Source organism: Seriola dumerili, unplaced genomic scaffold, assembly GCF_002260705.1.
Source record: "Seriola dumerili isolate Sdu_G_001 unplaced genomic scaffold, Sdu_1.0 BDQW01000138.1, whole genome shotgun sequence".
Taxonomy (NCBI): Eukaryota; Metazoa; Chordata; class Actinopteri; order Carangiformes; family Carangidae; genus Seriola; species Seriola dumerili.
The window spans coordinates 8,238,560-8,254,057 of record NW_019174393.1 but is presented as its reverse complement, the minus strand read 5'-3'; the positions used below and the strand labels follow the sequence as shown (position 1 = coordinate 8,254,057).

Sequence of the window (15,498 nt, the reverse complement as noted above, 5' to 3'; positions counted from 1 at the left end):
TGTATATATATATGTATATATGTGTATATATGTGTATATATATGTATATATGTATGTGTATATATATGTATATATGTATGTGTATATATATATGTGTATATATATATGTATATATGTAAAAATTACACTTGAAACCTGTTAGAAATTGGAACAACATCATATATTGACATATAGGGCTAGCAAATATATTATACACAAAAAGTTATAGAATAGTAAGGATAAAAAATTCACAGTATAGTAAGGAATAAAAAGTCATAAAAATGTCATTGTGTAGTAAGGCATAAAAACTCATAAAAACGATTTTAAAAAAAGCGACATAGTATAGTAAGGCATAAAAACGTCTTAAAAATGTCATAGTATGGTAAGGCATCAAACGACATAGTACAGTATGGTATAAAAATATCAAAAAACGTCATAGTATAGTTTGGCATAAAAAGTCAAAAAAACATCAAAGTATATTAAGGCATAAAGGTCATAAAAACGTCATAGTATGGCAAGGCATAAAACAACATATTATAGTAAGGCATGAAAATGCCAAAAAAGCGTCATAGAATATGGCATAAAACGTCATAAAAATATCACAGTATATTAAGGCATAAAAGGTCATAAAAGCGTCATAGTATGGTAAGGCATGAAAAGTCATAAAAACGACATAGTATAATAAGGCATAAAACGTCATAGTATAGGAAGGCATAAAAAGGATATACTATATTAAGGTATAAAAACGTCTTTAAAAAAAAAGTCATAGTATAGTAAGACATAAAAAGTCATATTCATTGCTGATATTCAGTACATCACGACCTCGAGTGTGATGTTGCATTATACAACAATTCTACGAGCGCCATATTAGTTAAATAAGCAACAAGAGATTATGATTTGTTTGTTTATTTAATCATTTATTTGGCTACGCCAACACAAATAGTTCCGCAACTGGACTGGTATTGGACTGTTGCTAAGTAAACATTTTCCTGACCTGCACAGTGCACATTAGCTTGCTACTTTGTCTACACGTTACCTTAGGAGTGCGCTTTAATATCCAGATATCTTCATTTCATCATCTTCTGACTACCATACATAGTTTAATTCAAATCTTATTTCTGAAAATATATTCATCTTAGATAGATAACGACCGTTAATGTAACGCTAATTAACGGTTAACGGAACACCTGTAAAGCGGAGTGATACATGTAGTTAAAAGTCCCTGTGCTGTTATACTCTATGTCAGCACTCATGGATGCCTCTCGTCCAATCAAATTACTTATATAAAAATCTCGAGGGGCATTTCAAGCGCTCGTGGGGGCCCCCTGGTGGCCGCCGCTTAATTCGCTTATGCCTTGGGCCAGCCTTGCAATAACTACTTGTAAGAGATAAGTTGGCTGGTCTATTGACTGCACAGAACTAATGACTACAATTGCCAACTGATTATAGACTACATGAAGAAAATACCAATTATGTTGTAAACAGCAAACGATTACAGTAAACTCAATGGTAAAGATATGACATAGTTATTGTGTTGGATGGGTATGAAATGTGATCTGTCTACAACTGATCTTCATCATTATCACAGTGTGGAAGGTGTTTTATATTTACAGATTACACATTTACGCATGGATTGTTGATCTGTTCACACAAATAATATTGGAAGAAATCTACCTCCATATAAATGAAGAAATTCATAAAAAAAATAAGGTGATTTTTGCAAATAACAATGTGCACCACTATGATTCTACTCTATCAAATTTTCATTTCTGCCATATATTTCTTTCACTCTGTAATGCTCATTATTGGCATTATCGCACATTTAGTATGCTCAACTAACAGGACAAATGGCATGCATGTTATTGCAATTATCTAGTGTGCATTTTCAGAAAAAATGTGGCAACAGCAATTCATGCAATAATGGTAAACAAATAGGGCTGTAATTGTGTTATGTATCATGCCAGTTACTAGTCAAGCAAAGAAAATGTGGGAGCAGAGGGCTATTTACAGAACACTTTTATTGACAGAAATCCAACACAACATTCACACAGGTCTACTATACAACATTTAAGTGGTCACCTTTTTAAATCTATGTCTCAAAGTAAAGAGCTGATGATGTTAATAGAAAAAGCAGGAAATGACATCATGCACCAAGTAGTTTGTAATGCAGAACATAAATAAAGGGGTATGGTAAAGAAGTGCAGGCAGATTCATGCGTTTGTGGGAGGCATCAAAACATCTGGTAACAGCCCGTCCTGACTGAAAATCTAACATCTCGCCGTAACCTCTCATTCATAATTATAACGATACTTTTGTTCTAGGTGCAACATTATTTGGCATCAGTTAAATTAACATATCACCTTCAAATATGCTTCATCCTGTCCTGCAAATTACTTTGTCTGGTTGTTTGCAGGAAGAGAAGGAAGTCTTCTACATTAAGACGGTATACAGAAATCACCATTTTGGCCAACATGTTGAGTGATTATACAGTTTGTAATGATTGGACTGTTAAAACTGGTTAAAATATTCACTTACTCTAAAACAAAGATTTTTCAACATAAAACCTGTTTGTCTAAACACGAAAAGATCTTATACTTCCTAAACTGGTGAAATTTCAACCTCATTAAAAGTTTGAAAGGCACTGCAGTATACACAAATGTTTGTATAAGCCTGCTACTAAAGCGACTCCCTGTGACAAAACCAGTTCAAATGTCATCAACAGAGAGGGAGTAAACGTCTGAACAGAATTAAGTCTTTATTCGAATAAAAGCATTTTAAATTAAGTTTAAAGAGCACCAAATTCACAGTGATGTGTTGCATGGGTTTGTTTACAAATGAGAGCTGCGAGCAAACAGGATGGAAACTATCTTGAAGATACCCACCTGACTTTTTTTGCAGATAATTCTCCAGGCTAGGCTGCAACATGATGTATAATAGAAAACAGGAAGATACAGGGGCTCAGACATGGGCAAAACCAGCATTTAACATTTTCTTCACGTTTTAGTCAATTTACCACAAATAACATATATTACTCATGACCATTTTCAAGGCATAACATAACTTAGTTTTTTTTTTTCTTATGTTTTTCCTTACCTCCAGGCAGACACTTGTTTACATTCATATAATACAAAAAAAAACTCGGAAAGACTTGAAGTTTAAGATTGGTAATCCCACACAGTGAACACCATGTCTGTTTTTATTTATGTCAAAGTTATGTAACTTCAACAATAAAAAAAAAGACATGAAAATCTCTGTGGTTGACTACTTAACTCAAGCAAGTTGGAAGTTAATTTTCATACCATGAGGAGAAAACTGAAACAAAAAGGCTGCCCAGAAAGTCACAAAAACAGTTTCAAAATGTAAAACACTACAGAATGTCAACAGTGATTAAATTTATATGAGATCTGTATTAAATTGACTAAAATGCACAAAAATACTGGCATGGTCCTTTAGTAAAACCACTCTCTGCCAATTTTCAGACTGAAACCTGCTTACAGGATATATTAAAAAAGTAAGTGCCTACAAATATGCAAGACAAAGTGTGCAAACAGCAATATCAGGTGATCATGATACCCCAAAAACAGATTTAGTCCTTCAAAATAAATATACATGCATTCTTCCTTTGCACAGAATTCTTAAAAGTACTAGAGAAGGTGGATTTTTAAAATAACAGGAGAGGACCGTCTTTGAAAACATGACATGACAAAATAAAGTATTTCCAGCGGTCACAGTTTGGCTGATGAGAAGCAGGAATTCATACTTAGCTTGACACAAAGGCATCATGTAAGTAACAGGGATGGTGGTGGTGGTGGTGAATAAAATCCATAAAACATTCCACATTTATTTCCTTTATCATCACTGGAACTGCAAAAAATAAGATCAAAAACAACGAAAAAAGGCATCCCATTGTTTTTGGTTTTAAGGCGGGGCTACGTTAGGCAGGGGGAGCAAGAGGGCATTTTCCCGAGAATTTTGCTGTGAATTGACTTCTGTGCTCTGTCAGACCTCATCTCCTCCCACTCCAGCCCAGCCCATCTCATCCATTCCGCTATCTGTCCTTCACTGTGCGATTTATTTCAAACGTTCAATGAGTTCCTGTGTGAGACCCAGGTTGAGCAGCTGCATGGTGGGGAGTGAAGTCAGATGTGGAAAAGCCTTGAGGAGCTTCTCCCAGCACAGCTCCAGCAGGCTGGGCACTGCCAGCCAGATCTTAAACAGAGAGCCAGTTCTCTTGTTCTCATGGATGTTCACCACACCACCATGGATGTACATGCAGCCAGCCTAGATAAAGACAGAAAGATGTTTATTTTATATAAAATATAGAGCTTACGGCAGAAACTAACTTCATCAGCAGTTAAAGTTAGACACAGAATGACTGGAAAAGGAAGTATTGTACTAACTGGGGTGACAGCAGCACAGTGGAAGTAGGCCGGCTCAGGCATCACTGCTGGTAGTTTACTCCACTGGAAAGTCTGCAGGTTGATCTTCCACAGATCAGCCAATATCAATTCCCCATTGTAGCCACCACAGATAAATACATCTACAACAGAGAAAAAATGAATGATCAGATGCTACTTTGCTTTCAAACCAACTTAACACTGAAGATTTAATATATAAGGATGTGATATCAAGTATGATTTTTGGCTGCACATCATTATTGAAAAACTCACCATTTCGTATTTGCACACAGCTATGGCATCTCCTGGGAGCAGGATACCCTGTGAAAAGCACAAACATTTTAGATTTGGGTGCACGAGAACAAAAGTTAATAATGGAGTGCAGGATACAGACCTATTTTGTCATGAGGTTTAGTTGTAATCTCCTCCCAGGAATTGGTCTCCAGATTGTATGCATGCACCTATGAAAATAAAAAATATGACAGTGTATATACCATGAGTCTAACTGACCATTTTCAATAATGATTAAAATGAATATGCCTGGTTTCATTGCTTAAAACATTGTAGGTAATACTGTGAAACACTGTTGTGCCAAGCTTCAATCTCTACATTCCACTACTTTTTGGTACAAAAATAGTAACCAGTGACTATTAACTAATAACTGCATCTTATCATAGTCAAGCAAAGAAGTGTATGTCTAGCTAGATTTAATCCTTGCCAGCACTACCTTGTCCAGAGGATAAGATGTCCAGGAAGTTCCCCCTCCCAGAATGTAGATCCTCTGTCCGTCATGTGCTATTTCATGCCTGTACCTGTGACACACACACACACACACACACACACACACACAGCAATGTCAAGGTTTTTTTTTTTTTTTTTTTCAAAAAATGAAAAGATTCCTAGTTTTGTTATAAGCATACCGTTCTTCAGGCAGGTCGTCAGGCGGGTTGTTGGGCTTGAGGTGGATCCACTCCCTGGTGGTCAGGTCCAGCCTGTGCAGGTCTGTGCTGTAGATGTACCCCGTGGTCCCTCCAAACACATATAGGAAGCCGTTTATAATGACCATTGCCTGGAGGAGAAAAGATATGAAATAGCAGCCTAGTACATGGTAGTTCTGTGTAATCACAGTTTAAAAGTTTGAATATCTAATAACTGGACTCTGAAACACTAATACATTACAACCAATCTGTACAGTTTTTCAAGAAATAAATAACAAACTTCAAACTAATTTCTGAGGCTACCTGTCCATAGATTCTATTGGGTTTCTTCCCACGGCAGTTGAGCAGTGACCATCGCTTGTACTTCACGTTACAAACATGAACGTCGTTGCCGTTATTTTCACCAAAGGGGATCCCAGTGCCTCCAAACACCAGGAGGTTGTTGCCATGCAAAACAGCTGAAGGAACATAGGAACATCAAATTTGATGTTTTAACAGAAAACATAACTTACTGATGAAGTGCAAGTGCGTGTCTACTAATAAGTATTGAAAGCTAATAGATATAGAATGTTTCACCTGACATAGACGCCAACTCGGTGGGCATGTAGCCTTCTGTTCGAATCTGCTGCCAGCAGCCTGTGGCAAAGTGGTACCTCCACAGCTCCCTGAACAGTGGATAATCTTCATTGTCTGAGCCTCCTGACTCATCGTAGTCAGGATTGTATCCTCCAAATACATACAAGTTAGTGTTGTCTGCAACACAGCGATGACCACTGCGGGCAGGGGGATTACGATGACCTGGAGTTTCATAGGATAAAAAGGAGGAGGAGCATGTTAACAGAGGTACGAGATAAACTTTTATCACTTCGAACACAAAAAAATAAGCTGCCAATACAAGTGAGTCAAAATACAAAATAAGGTCAACTGAAGTTTCTTGTTTGGTTTACTATGGAAATTTGACTGATCATTCAAATAAAACACATGTTCATCCAGTTAAAGGCTTCTCAGAACATTAGAACCCAAAGCTGACCAAGCTATTCTAGCATGACCTAACAGAAAGCAGGACAGCATACTCATTCACAGGGTTAACATTTGGCTCTGGGTCACCAGTCAATCACACAGCTAAGACAAACAAAAACTCATCCATGGTCACATTTACAACAATGAGAAAATCTCAAGTATCACTCTAACACTAAAGTTAACAGAGAAATAAGTCTATTCATATCATACAGCTCTGTAGTTTAAATACAGAAATCAGGCAACTCCATGATTCTCATCATTTAGATTCTTTATTCACAACATTATATGCAAGGCTCACTGTTTTGGCCTTCTGAGGAATGCTATGCAAACAGCAGAAAATAAAACATCACTATTTGAAACTTTAGCAGGTTTCTATCAGCAGGGGCATGATGACAGAATACAGAGCAAAAGAAGTCTAATAATGGGCCTCTGTTTAATGTACTAAGAATAGCACTGAGGCCTAACTACAACTCAGCTCTGATGTTTCAGCCAGCAAATGCATTTTTAATAATCAGGATTTATAACGATTGTGAAAGAAGGCTTACGGGGCAGAGGAATGTAGGAGAAGTGACAAGACCAAACATCCACACTGATACAAATCTAATGTTAGTAGTAACACAAATAATTACTTTGGCTGTAATGTTTTATATTATTGTCTCAATTAAATTCTTTTTTTGACACAATTACCTATTCAAATCGTTCATAATCAAAGCAGAACACAATTCATTAAGACACTTCTGTCCAGGTGCTTCTATCAAGGCCACATATTACATAATTTACTTCTGACATGTGAGACCTGAATGTTCAAAATGCTGACTGGAAACAGAGGAATGGCTGTAAAAGCACAAACAGTGTGAAAAGGGGCTTCCTTAGGCCACATATCTTTCTGTCACCAAAATCTATTACAACTAGTTATTTCTACTGTGCTGTAATAAAAGAACTGTCAAAACTTGCAAAGAGTGGTAGGGTTTTTTTTTTTATAAGAACTGGCCTCTGTTTTCTTTTTAGGCTTGTTACAAATGTCCAGTGCATTAAAAAATGTCAGAGCAGGGTTAATTAAGGTGTCAGCTAAGTGGCAAGCAAAAACATAAAAGCATTATGTGCAGTATGTTAAGTGCATAGTTCTGAAAATGAATGATATCACAAAATACGTAAATAAATCTTTTATGCAGTTGTCTAAAATTAATATTAGTCAACTGTGTCATATTTCTTTGCAGCTTTATCAGTCAGAGTGACCAGAGTTGGACTGTGTACTATACATTGCTGAGCCCCTGGTGTGACTGACCTTGCCAACTGTCAGACTGTCTCTGTGACACACAAAAAAGAAAACATAAAAAAGACCAGACCCAGGATGTGTACTGTAGATTTACCGACAGCCAAATGGAAAAAGTTAACTATTAGAGAGGAGTCAATGCATCCTGGCTTTATCACAACATGGTGGATCATGTCAATTATGCCTTTCTTTTGAGTATTATGTTTTTCACATAATGGTTATCAATACTTGGTGCCCATCCCCAGAGTAACTGGCGAGTAGAGACACAGCAAACACACCCAGCACTGACAACATTCCTGACCAGTCCATGAACTGTTTGAGAATGTGAACTTGTACCTGAATGCATTTTAAGTCATCTAGCAATGACAGGTCTGACAACTGCCCTATCAAACTACAATCTTTATTTTCCTACGACCAAGAAAGTAAATTCAAAGACAATGATGTAGTTAGCAGCCCTGTGAATCTCTTCCAAAAACACAGCCTTGAAATAGCTGTCAATGTGTTTTCAGGTCAGTAACACCTGGTAATCAATGATGGTGTGGTGTCACGCCATATACTAAGTTGCTTGTACAGCTGAAAGACAGAATTTAGACACAAAAGGTTAAAATGAATCATAAACGATATGATTCTCCTCATGTTATAATGCATGTTAGCTAGCTGAGGTGATTGCTAACAAGCTCAAAGATAAACAAGCACAATTGCTGGATGTTGCTAGCTTGAACGTAATGCTTAGCAATGTCACCAGGAAGGGCAACATTTGCATTCTTAACGTGCAACATTAATACTCTGTATGAAGCTGCCAATCTCAATGACACGGTGTCCATCTGACTGGCAAAATGTGCCAACATTAAGTTAAAACCTGTCGTTAGCATGTCTTGCTAATGTTGTTGACCGACCTGCTAACGTTTCACCGTGCGGCGGCCTGCCGGTCAGTTTCTTGAATTTATTCAGCTGGTCTGGACTGCGAGCACCTTCAGCGTCCGACATCGTTTCCCCTTTACAATCCAGTCCTGAAGAATGTCACATCGAATAAAAAAAACATCTGCTAAAGTGCTGATAAAACATCATAAATCATTTCACATCTCACTCAGTTTGAAACCATTCACAAATGCTACCCCCCGGCCATCAGACACTTGGCCAATCAGAGGGCTTGTTATTAGGACGTTGCGTCAACAGAGATGGGCGGGACTGCGCGTGTCGTCTCCAAAACAACAACAGGTTTTTTTCTGCTTTAGTGTGGTCCAGAGACCTACAGGGTCTGGAGATGACTTATGGGGTGAAAGAGAGAGGCCATATGTCACACAATGAACTGCTATTACTCACATGGCCATATCCTGAATTTAGAAATGTCACTGTGAGGTCATGAGTCCAATTACACCAACAGAATCCTACACATTTCAAAAATGATGGATTATAGCCACCAACCAAACTCTGAAACTGAACTAAACTTTCCTGAGTATTTAAAAGAAATCACTTTTTTGTACCTTTTTAAATACAATTGTTCAGTTATATTTTCTATACATTTTATCTCCCTTCATTATGGTTTGTCAGGTATGTCAAGCTATAAAGAATACAATACATGTCACAAAAGACTACCCTTTTAAAATTAATTATGGTAGTTGTTGTTGTGTACACAGTGCCCTCTACAGGATAGTGTTCCTCTTTGGCTTTGAGACTACTCTCAGGATGAGATACCAGCAGTGGTGAAATGTGTTGGATCACACTGATAGGTGATCCAAAGGCAGTGTGGCAATTTGTTTGAAATAATTTGATTAATTGCAATGCTGTTTGCCCCACTTAATCACAATATAAACTGAAATTATGGGGCCTTACAGTGACACCTACAATATTAGATATAGGCCAAATAGACCTACATTACATTCACAATGTACTAAGAGTAGGAAGAAAGACAAAACTAGGGGACCATGACTAATTTTTGCCTTCTTAGACGATTAATCTGATTCTGCTGAGTACATTTACTTGTAACTGTACTAATATACATTTTGTACTTCTCTTGAGTATTATTCATTTTATTCTTCCTGAAATGTATAGCCTTTGTTACATTTAAGTGGGTAATTGTGTACTTTTTACTCCACTCCATCAGTGGATTGTTATTGTTAAACTATCAAAGAGCATGTAGTTTAGATTAGCTCCACTTCAACCGAACCACAACATAAAGATGCTTACACATAATGCATTAGTGATGAATTTATTAAAATTCATATGTACTAATTAAAATTTTACTATTTTTTACATTATGGTACTGATACTTTTACTTAAAGGATTTGAATAATTCTTCCAGCGTATCAGTATAATTAAAGTGCTTTTAAGTGACATATATGATCTTGCTAGTAGGAGAATCAAAATCAGTCAAATGCACCACTAAAATGTGCATGCAAATAAAGTAAGCCAGTCTGTCAAGGGAGGTATTTTAATCTGTATAAAAGAAAAAAATCTATTAAATCGAATCCTGCTTTAAATAATGCAACCAAAAAACAGTCAAGAACTTAACCCATTAAAATTAGCTGCCCCATTTTTAAGGTGAAGATCTCTCTTTCCACGTATAGAACACCTTTAAAAATGAAATTAGTTGAAGTAGAAGAGGCCAAACAGGTTTAGAGGTTTCAGCACCGTGATGTGGTCAGGGGTCTTACAAAGCGGAACCATTGGTTTCAGAGCTTATTTTCCGGCGGACGTCAGAGCCGATCATGGCGACTCTCAGCGGCAGTCGTGGGGATCGTCTCGGCAACACTAATCTTCAAAAGTCTTCCCTTGCTTCTCCGGAGAAAGTTCGTGAAATTCTAAATGAGGGTGTATCATCGGCAAACATCGGATCCATCAGGTGCAGTTTCCGAACAATCGCGCGATATTTGTTTGATTTAAAGTACAAGTTGACATTAGCTAGTTTGGTTAGCCACTTAGCCCGGCAGCGCTGCTACTTTAGCCGCCTTCACTCAGTGTAGGAGGAGGAGGGACAAGTCTCCACAAATTTGGAAGCATGCAGGCCAGGAATGGGAGCTTGCACACTGCTGGATTTTTTTTTATTGCGCTTGTTATTTTGTCCATCCACCGAACAGCTTTGCTATGGTAGTCGTCGTCTAATCACTCCTGTGCACAGTTACTGATAAGGGGGGTGGGGACTGAAAGTTGGACACTAACATGGTACTTTGCCATTAAGTTCTGGAGTATTGGCCACTTGTCGCACAGCCATCAATGCTAGGCTAAATAAATTCTGCTAGTCTTTCTTCTGTGCATCAATACAAGAGGCAGATCATGATAAACAGCGATAGAGCAGCGCTTCATTTTTTCTGTTGTTACGCAAGTTTCACTGAGATGAAAAGCTGTGCAGTTATGTGCAGCCCTGCACCAACCATTCCTGTGTGGCTGAGAAAGTTTATAAGAAGAAATTAGGAATTTTACAATGTATGGTGCACATAAATTCTAGGAATTTATATCAATTAGATAATAAGCAAGTGTGTGGAAGCTAAAGATCTGTCCTGTCTCTTATCTTTATGTGGTTTACAGTGGACAAGGAGAGTTGAATGTTCTGGAAGTAAAAAGCAACACTCAGGCACCCTGCGAGGCAACGAACAAAGAGGCATTTTTCTCAAGAGTGGAATCCTATTCAATATCCTTTATTCATTTTGAAAATTCTGACCCAGTATGAGGCATCTGTTTTTACACAACCATGTGATCACTAATAAAAAAAAAAACAGCACTTGTTAATATGTAACTTAAATAATTAATGTGGAAATTGCATAGATTCATTTGGAGTTATAATGAATGTGACAATACTTGTTTTGTGTCTGAGTAAAATTTTCCTTAGCAGAGCACTGTTTGAAATGGGCAGGCAAACCCCGCACACTGTCCCCTCTGATGTGTGCCAGATATGGCTGGATCAACGTTGGTTGCGATATGCTCAAGTGCTCCAGCTGCCAGGCTTTCCTTTGTGCATCACTACAACCAACTTTAGACTTTGAAAAATGTAAGCAAAACTTGAAGTAACAGAAGAAGACAATGTCAGAGCCAGGGCACACTTTATTTTGGCAAGGTTAGGCTGATGTTGCCTGTCTGCCAGAAATTAAAGGTCAAGCAACTCTCTTCTTTTAAATAGATGAATCCCGCATTGCAGAGATATCGAGGCAGCTTCAGACGCAGCATGAGAAGTTTTGTACTTGGCCTGACTTTCCTTGTCCAGGTAAGAGCAACCATTTTTTGCAGCATTTACATAAGAAAAATAATCTTTAACATGACCATGTCATTGTAGCTGAATTAAACCTGAGTTATCCACATGATGGTCATTGTGAATATTGCTTTTATTTCAGAGAGGTTCTGGCTGGTTCCAGCCTGTGAACCATCAACACTTCTCACTGCCTTCTTAGAACGCTTCCAGAGCGCCTGTCACCTTGCACAGCAGCTGCCAGCCATGAAACCAGAGCAGCTGAAATCTATGGTGAGGCAAGGGTGTCAGCCTTTTTGTATATCGACAACACACCCTTTTAAACATTATGAACATTGTTCATGTTACAGAAAGAGTTTAAAAGAGTGGATCTGATTACATAATTGTCGGTCAGATCATGAAGAATCTGAAAGTAAAATGTGAACTTTATGTATTTAGCCATCAGAAAACATAAGGTTTTAAGTTGACCACATGCAATTAATGTCCACTGTTTCCTTGCAGTCTTTGAATGAAGATGTTATCAGTGTTATACTGCATCTGATCGAGGAAGAACAAAAAAGAAAGGGGGGGACTCCATGTTCTGAACCTTTGGCTGTCCAGGTGGCTGCATGCATTGTTTCTCTCTGTGGCTGGGCGGCAAGGTGAGATGAAACACCAGACTCCTTGTAGTGCACACAAATTGATGTTGCTGTAAACAAGAGTAAGCATACACACTTTCCAATATCAAATGTATCTTCAGTGATTTACTAGCTGTATGGAAGAAAATACAAGGAATATAGTGTGGGAGGCAGTATGTGAAACTGGGAGAAACATGGCACAAACTTTGTTAGCACTCCTCCACCTGATCAAGATATCTGAGCCATGAATTTGTCTATCTTAGCCCAGCTCTGCACGCCATGAACCTGCCCATCCTCACCTGCTCCTACTGTATGCGCAAGGTGGGCTTGTGGAACTTCCACCAAATGGAGGGAATGGGGGTTGATGGAGATGCCTCAACAAACACTGTAGGCCAATCTACTCAAGCAGTGGGTCCTGTCTCAGCAGCCTCGCATGAGGGTCAGGGAGACCATTCTACATCTGCCTCACCCAGCCCTGCAACTCCATGTCGCATGAAGCTGCGGAGTCAGGACTCCACCCGCTTAGACCAGGCAAGTTTTATGCAAATCCTTATATGCACATATTAATTTGAAATAGAAATGCTTGTTCCATTTGCATTAATGACAAATGAAATCATGCCAGGCTGCTTTTTCACCATATTCTGATGTATGTTACAGGGTGAGGGAACCTCCTCCCCTGTGGCCTTGCGAGCCCGAAGCAGAGACTCACCAAGCCCCAGTGAAGAGTTGCCTAGTCCCTTGACCAGGGGCAAGAGGCCTGCAACTCGCAGCAGAGGACAGGGGGACAACTCTGGGGCTGATGGCGCTGCCAGCCTGCAACACCCTCCCAAACGCTTGTGCCTCTCATCAATTGGTGGTCCTGTAAGAACTAACATTACTGCTAATTTCATAGCTAGATGTTTGCAGTTTTATTATGGCACAGGCTCCATGTGTGGCAGTTTACAGTAATGGTTAATAATGCAGTGCTGCCTGTTCACTAAGACTGTGTTGTGAGAGTCTTGCATTTAAGATGGAGCTGCACAATTATCATATTGGAATCACAATTTCAGTTTGTACCTCTATGCAATCTCATTATTGCATGAGAGATTTTGCATTACTTACATTAGCAAGGAGATTTGCTCTCATAAGCGCTACCACATAACACAAATCTATATCTTTAACAAAACATTGCATCCCTAAAACTATGAGAGAAAATTGTAGTCTCAATCAATTTTGAGTGAAAATGTAAAAAGTATTTTATCCATTATATAATTAAAGGCAAGACAGTGAAACTTAGATCCTAATCCTAGTTAAATTTGAAAGAGGGTTTTGCATTACTTTGGGTTTGCTATTGCAAACCTCTTTTTTGACCTACCTCCCTGTTATTTCAGGATGGGCTCCTGCACAAGAATGTGTTTGACCCTCTTGCTCAACACAGAGACTGGTGTCCCTGGATCTCTGTGGGAAAAGAGAATGTGGATCCAGGAGCCGTCCCCGCTGCGGGTGGAGGCTCAACACCTCATCAGCAGGGCTGGAAGGCAGCTCTCGACCTCCTCATGCCCATGAAGAAGAACTCTGATACAGCGGGAGACAGTCCAGCACAGGCAAGTCAAAGTTTCTGGTGTTTTATGTTTCATAACAATGATTCATCATACATGAAAAATCACATTGTATCTTCCTAAAAATGCTGTGAGCCAAATACATATTCAAGCTTGTGTATTTAGACCTATTTAAAAACCTTGTTTCTCATCCTAATGTCAGTTTTGTTGTCCATACAACTTTCTAATAAACGATATCTGGCATTTCTCTTTTCTCTCTCTCCTTGCAGGGCCCTCATGACAAGTCCAAAAGGGTGTTTGCTATTTTCCGTCAGTGGCAGGTTTCCTCCTCTCCATCTCAGCAGACTGTTTCCAACCAAACGGCATCGCAGCACTGAAGCGGTGAACTGACCTGCCCTATTTTTGCGGTACAGCATCAGTAGTACCAATGACCGCAGTGTCATATCATAATCAATGTATGCCATCCCTTAAAGTCATGTTTACAGTCCAAGTGTTTCTGGAGGGAAAGAAAGTTGATTGTGTCTTCACGCAAATGATTTAGTGTCTTCTCTGTGAACAGTGAAATATGTGAAGGATGCCTATGTGTGGCTCTAAAACATCTGAATTCTGCTACATAAAAATTGGGATGTGCAACTATTGGGGCCTATATAGGCCTTCCATCATGTGTATACTTAAGTAGTAATAGAACATGTCTCAGTATGTAAATTGGCCACAAGCAAGGTATCTACTATTAACCTCACATGAAGCCTGCTTCATGACATCATGATGGTCTGGATTTCTGTGGAATACAAGAGACAAGGAATCCTTGATCGTAAGAAAGGGCAAATGGCTCGACACTGGAAAGGTAGTGTTTACCTTCACTGTATGTTGAGTCATTTGTGTGAGTGGTAAACATTAACCTCAGATTAGCAAAAAACTGTGAGGAAGTCCTTTTCGTGTGTGTACTGTTTTGCTTGAAAAGCAATGTGGCTATGAGTTCTATTTGAAATGGACAAAATCCTTTTTTGTGTGGTGAAATGTTTGTTAGTCAGTGGTAAAATCCTGATTATTGCAGGCAGGTAGAACCACGTGCCATGAACTTCAAACCTGTTTTAGAATAGATATTCAGGATGCCTGTATTTACTTTTTGCCTTCCTGTGACATCTCATTGCTAGTGCAGTTTTCACTATTCTGCATGTACTTTTATCTTCGTAGAATTTCCTACAAGGGTTTAATAAAAAATGATCTTCTCAAAGTTTGTTTCACTTTGCATGTCATTCCTCTGACATAAAACACTCAAAAAATAAAGCTAAATTATAATTAACTAATTATCACATTCTACATAGTTGTTATATTGTTTATAAAAGGAAAATGCATTCAGGTATGGTTCTTGCAAATATTTTAGCTGGTCCCACTATTGCATCTCAGACATTGACTTGTGAAGGGCTTTCGGAATCAGCTCATGTGTTCCATTTCTCTGGTGTGTTGCCTTTCATCACTCACTGGCAGCCATTTTGTTTCTTGCACACATCTTAACCTCTTTGGCAGGTTTGACAGCTTTGCAAACAATGTACAGT

The 15,498-nt window shown here is 38.6% G+C and overlaps 2 protein-coding genes across 4 annotated transcripts; one reads left to right on the top strand and one right to left on the bottom strand.

The window, feature by feature from the left end:
• Positions 1 to 1,996: 1,996 nt before the first annotated feature.
• On the bottom strand, positions 1,997 to 10,332 carry klhdc10 (kelch domain containing 10). Of its 2 annotated transcripts, XM_022749360.1 has the most exons (10): positions 10,262 to 10,332; positions 8,504 to 8,617; positions 5,891 to 6,112; positions 5,618 to 5,772; positions 5,297 to 5,445; positions 5,104 to 5,188; positions 4,771 to 4,837; positions 4,650 to 4,697; positions 4,380 to 4,519; positions 1,997 to 4,260 (listed from the first exon to the last, which is right to left on the bottom strand). In XM_022749360.1, exons 2-10 carry the CDS (start codon positions 8,592 to 8,594, stop codon positions 4,051 to 4,053), a joined length of 1,167 nt encoding a protein of 388 aa, XP_022605081.1. In that variant the 5' UTR covers positions 8,595 to 8,617; positions 10,262 to 10,332; the 3' UTR covers positions 1,997 to 4,050. The 2 variants fall into 2 exon arrangements, with proteins under 2 accessions (XP_022605081.1, XP_022605080.1); XM_022749359.1 differs by lacking the exon at positions 10,262 to 10,332 and having other exon boundaries at positions 8,504 to 8,729.
• On the top strand, positions 9,974 to 15,166 carry zc3hc1 (zinc finger C3HC-type containing 1). 2 transcript variants are annotated; one of them, XM_022749357.1, is made up of 10 exons: positions 9,974 to 10,449; positions 11,133 to 11,235; positions 11,442 to 11,592; positions 11,722 to 11,805; positions 11,933 to 12,060; positions 12,289 to 12,428; positions 12,668 to 12,935; positions 13,062 to 13,265; positions 13,775 to 13,987; positions 14,212 to 15,166. In XM_022749357.1, exons 1-10 carry the CDS (start codon positions 10,316 to 10,318, stop codon positions 14,317 to 14,319), a joined length of 1,533 nt encoding a protein of 510 aa, XP_022605078.1. In that variant the 5' UTR covers positions 9,974 to 10,315; the 3' UTR covers positions 14,320 to 15,166. The 2 variants fall into 2 exon arrangements, with proteins under 2 accessions (XP_022605078.1, XP_022605079.1); XM_022749358.1 differs by lacking the exon at positions 9,974 to 10,449 and adding an exon at positions 10,840 to 11,030.
• Positions 15,167 to 15,498: the final 332 nt, after the last annotated feature.

Bases quoted from the DNA above. Each gene is read 5' to 3' on its own strand.
- klhdc10 (XM_022749360.1), bottom strand. From the start codon at position 8,594: ATGTCGGACGCTGAAGGTGCTCGCAGTCCAGACCAGCTGAATAAATTC. The intron at 5,773-5,890 runs GTGAAACATTCT...ATGTTCCTTCAG, and splicing joins CGAGTTGGCGTCTATGTCAG to CTGTTTTGCATGGCAACAAC. The intron at 4,698-4,770 runs GTCTGTATCCTG...TGCTTTTCACAG, and splicing joins TAAACCTCATGACAAAATAG to GGTATCCTGCTCCCAGGAGA.
- zc3hc1 (XM_022749357.1), top strand. From the start codon at position 10,316: ATGGCGACTCTCAGCGGCAGTCGTGGGGATCGTCTCGGCAACACTAAT. The intron at 12,936-13,061 runs GCAAGTTTTATG...TGTATGTTACAG, and splicing joins ACTCCACCCGCTTAGACCAG to GGTGAGGGAACCTCCTCCCC. The intron at 13,988-14,211 runs GCAAGTCAAAGT...CTCTCCTTGCAG, and splicing joins CGGGAGACAGTCCAGCACAG to GGCCCTCATGACAAGTCCAA.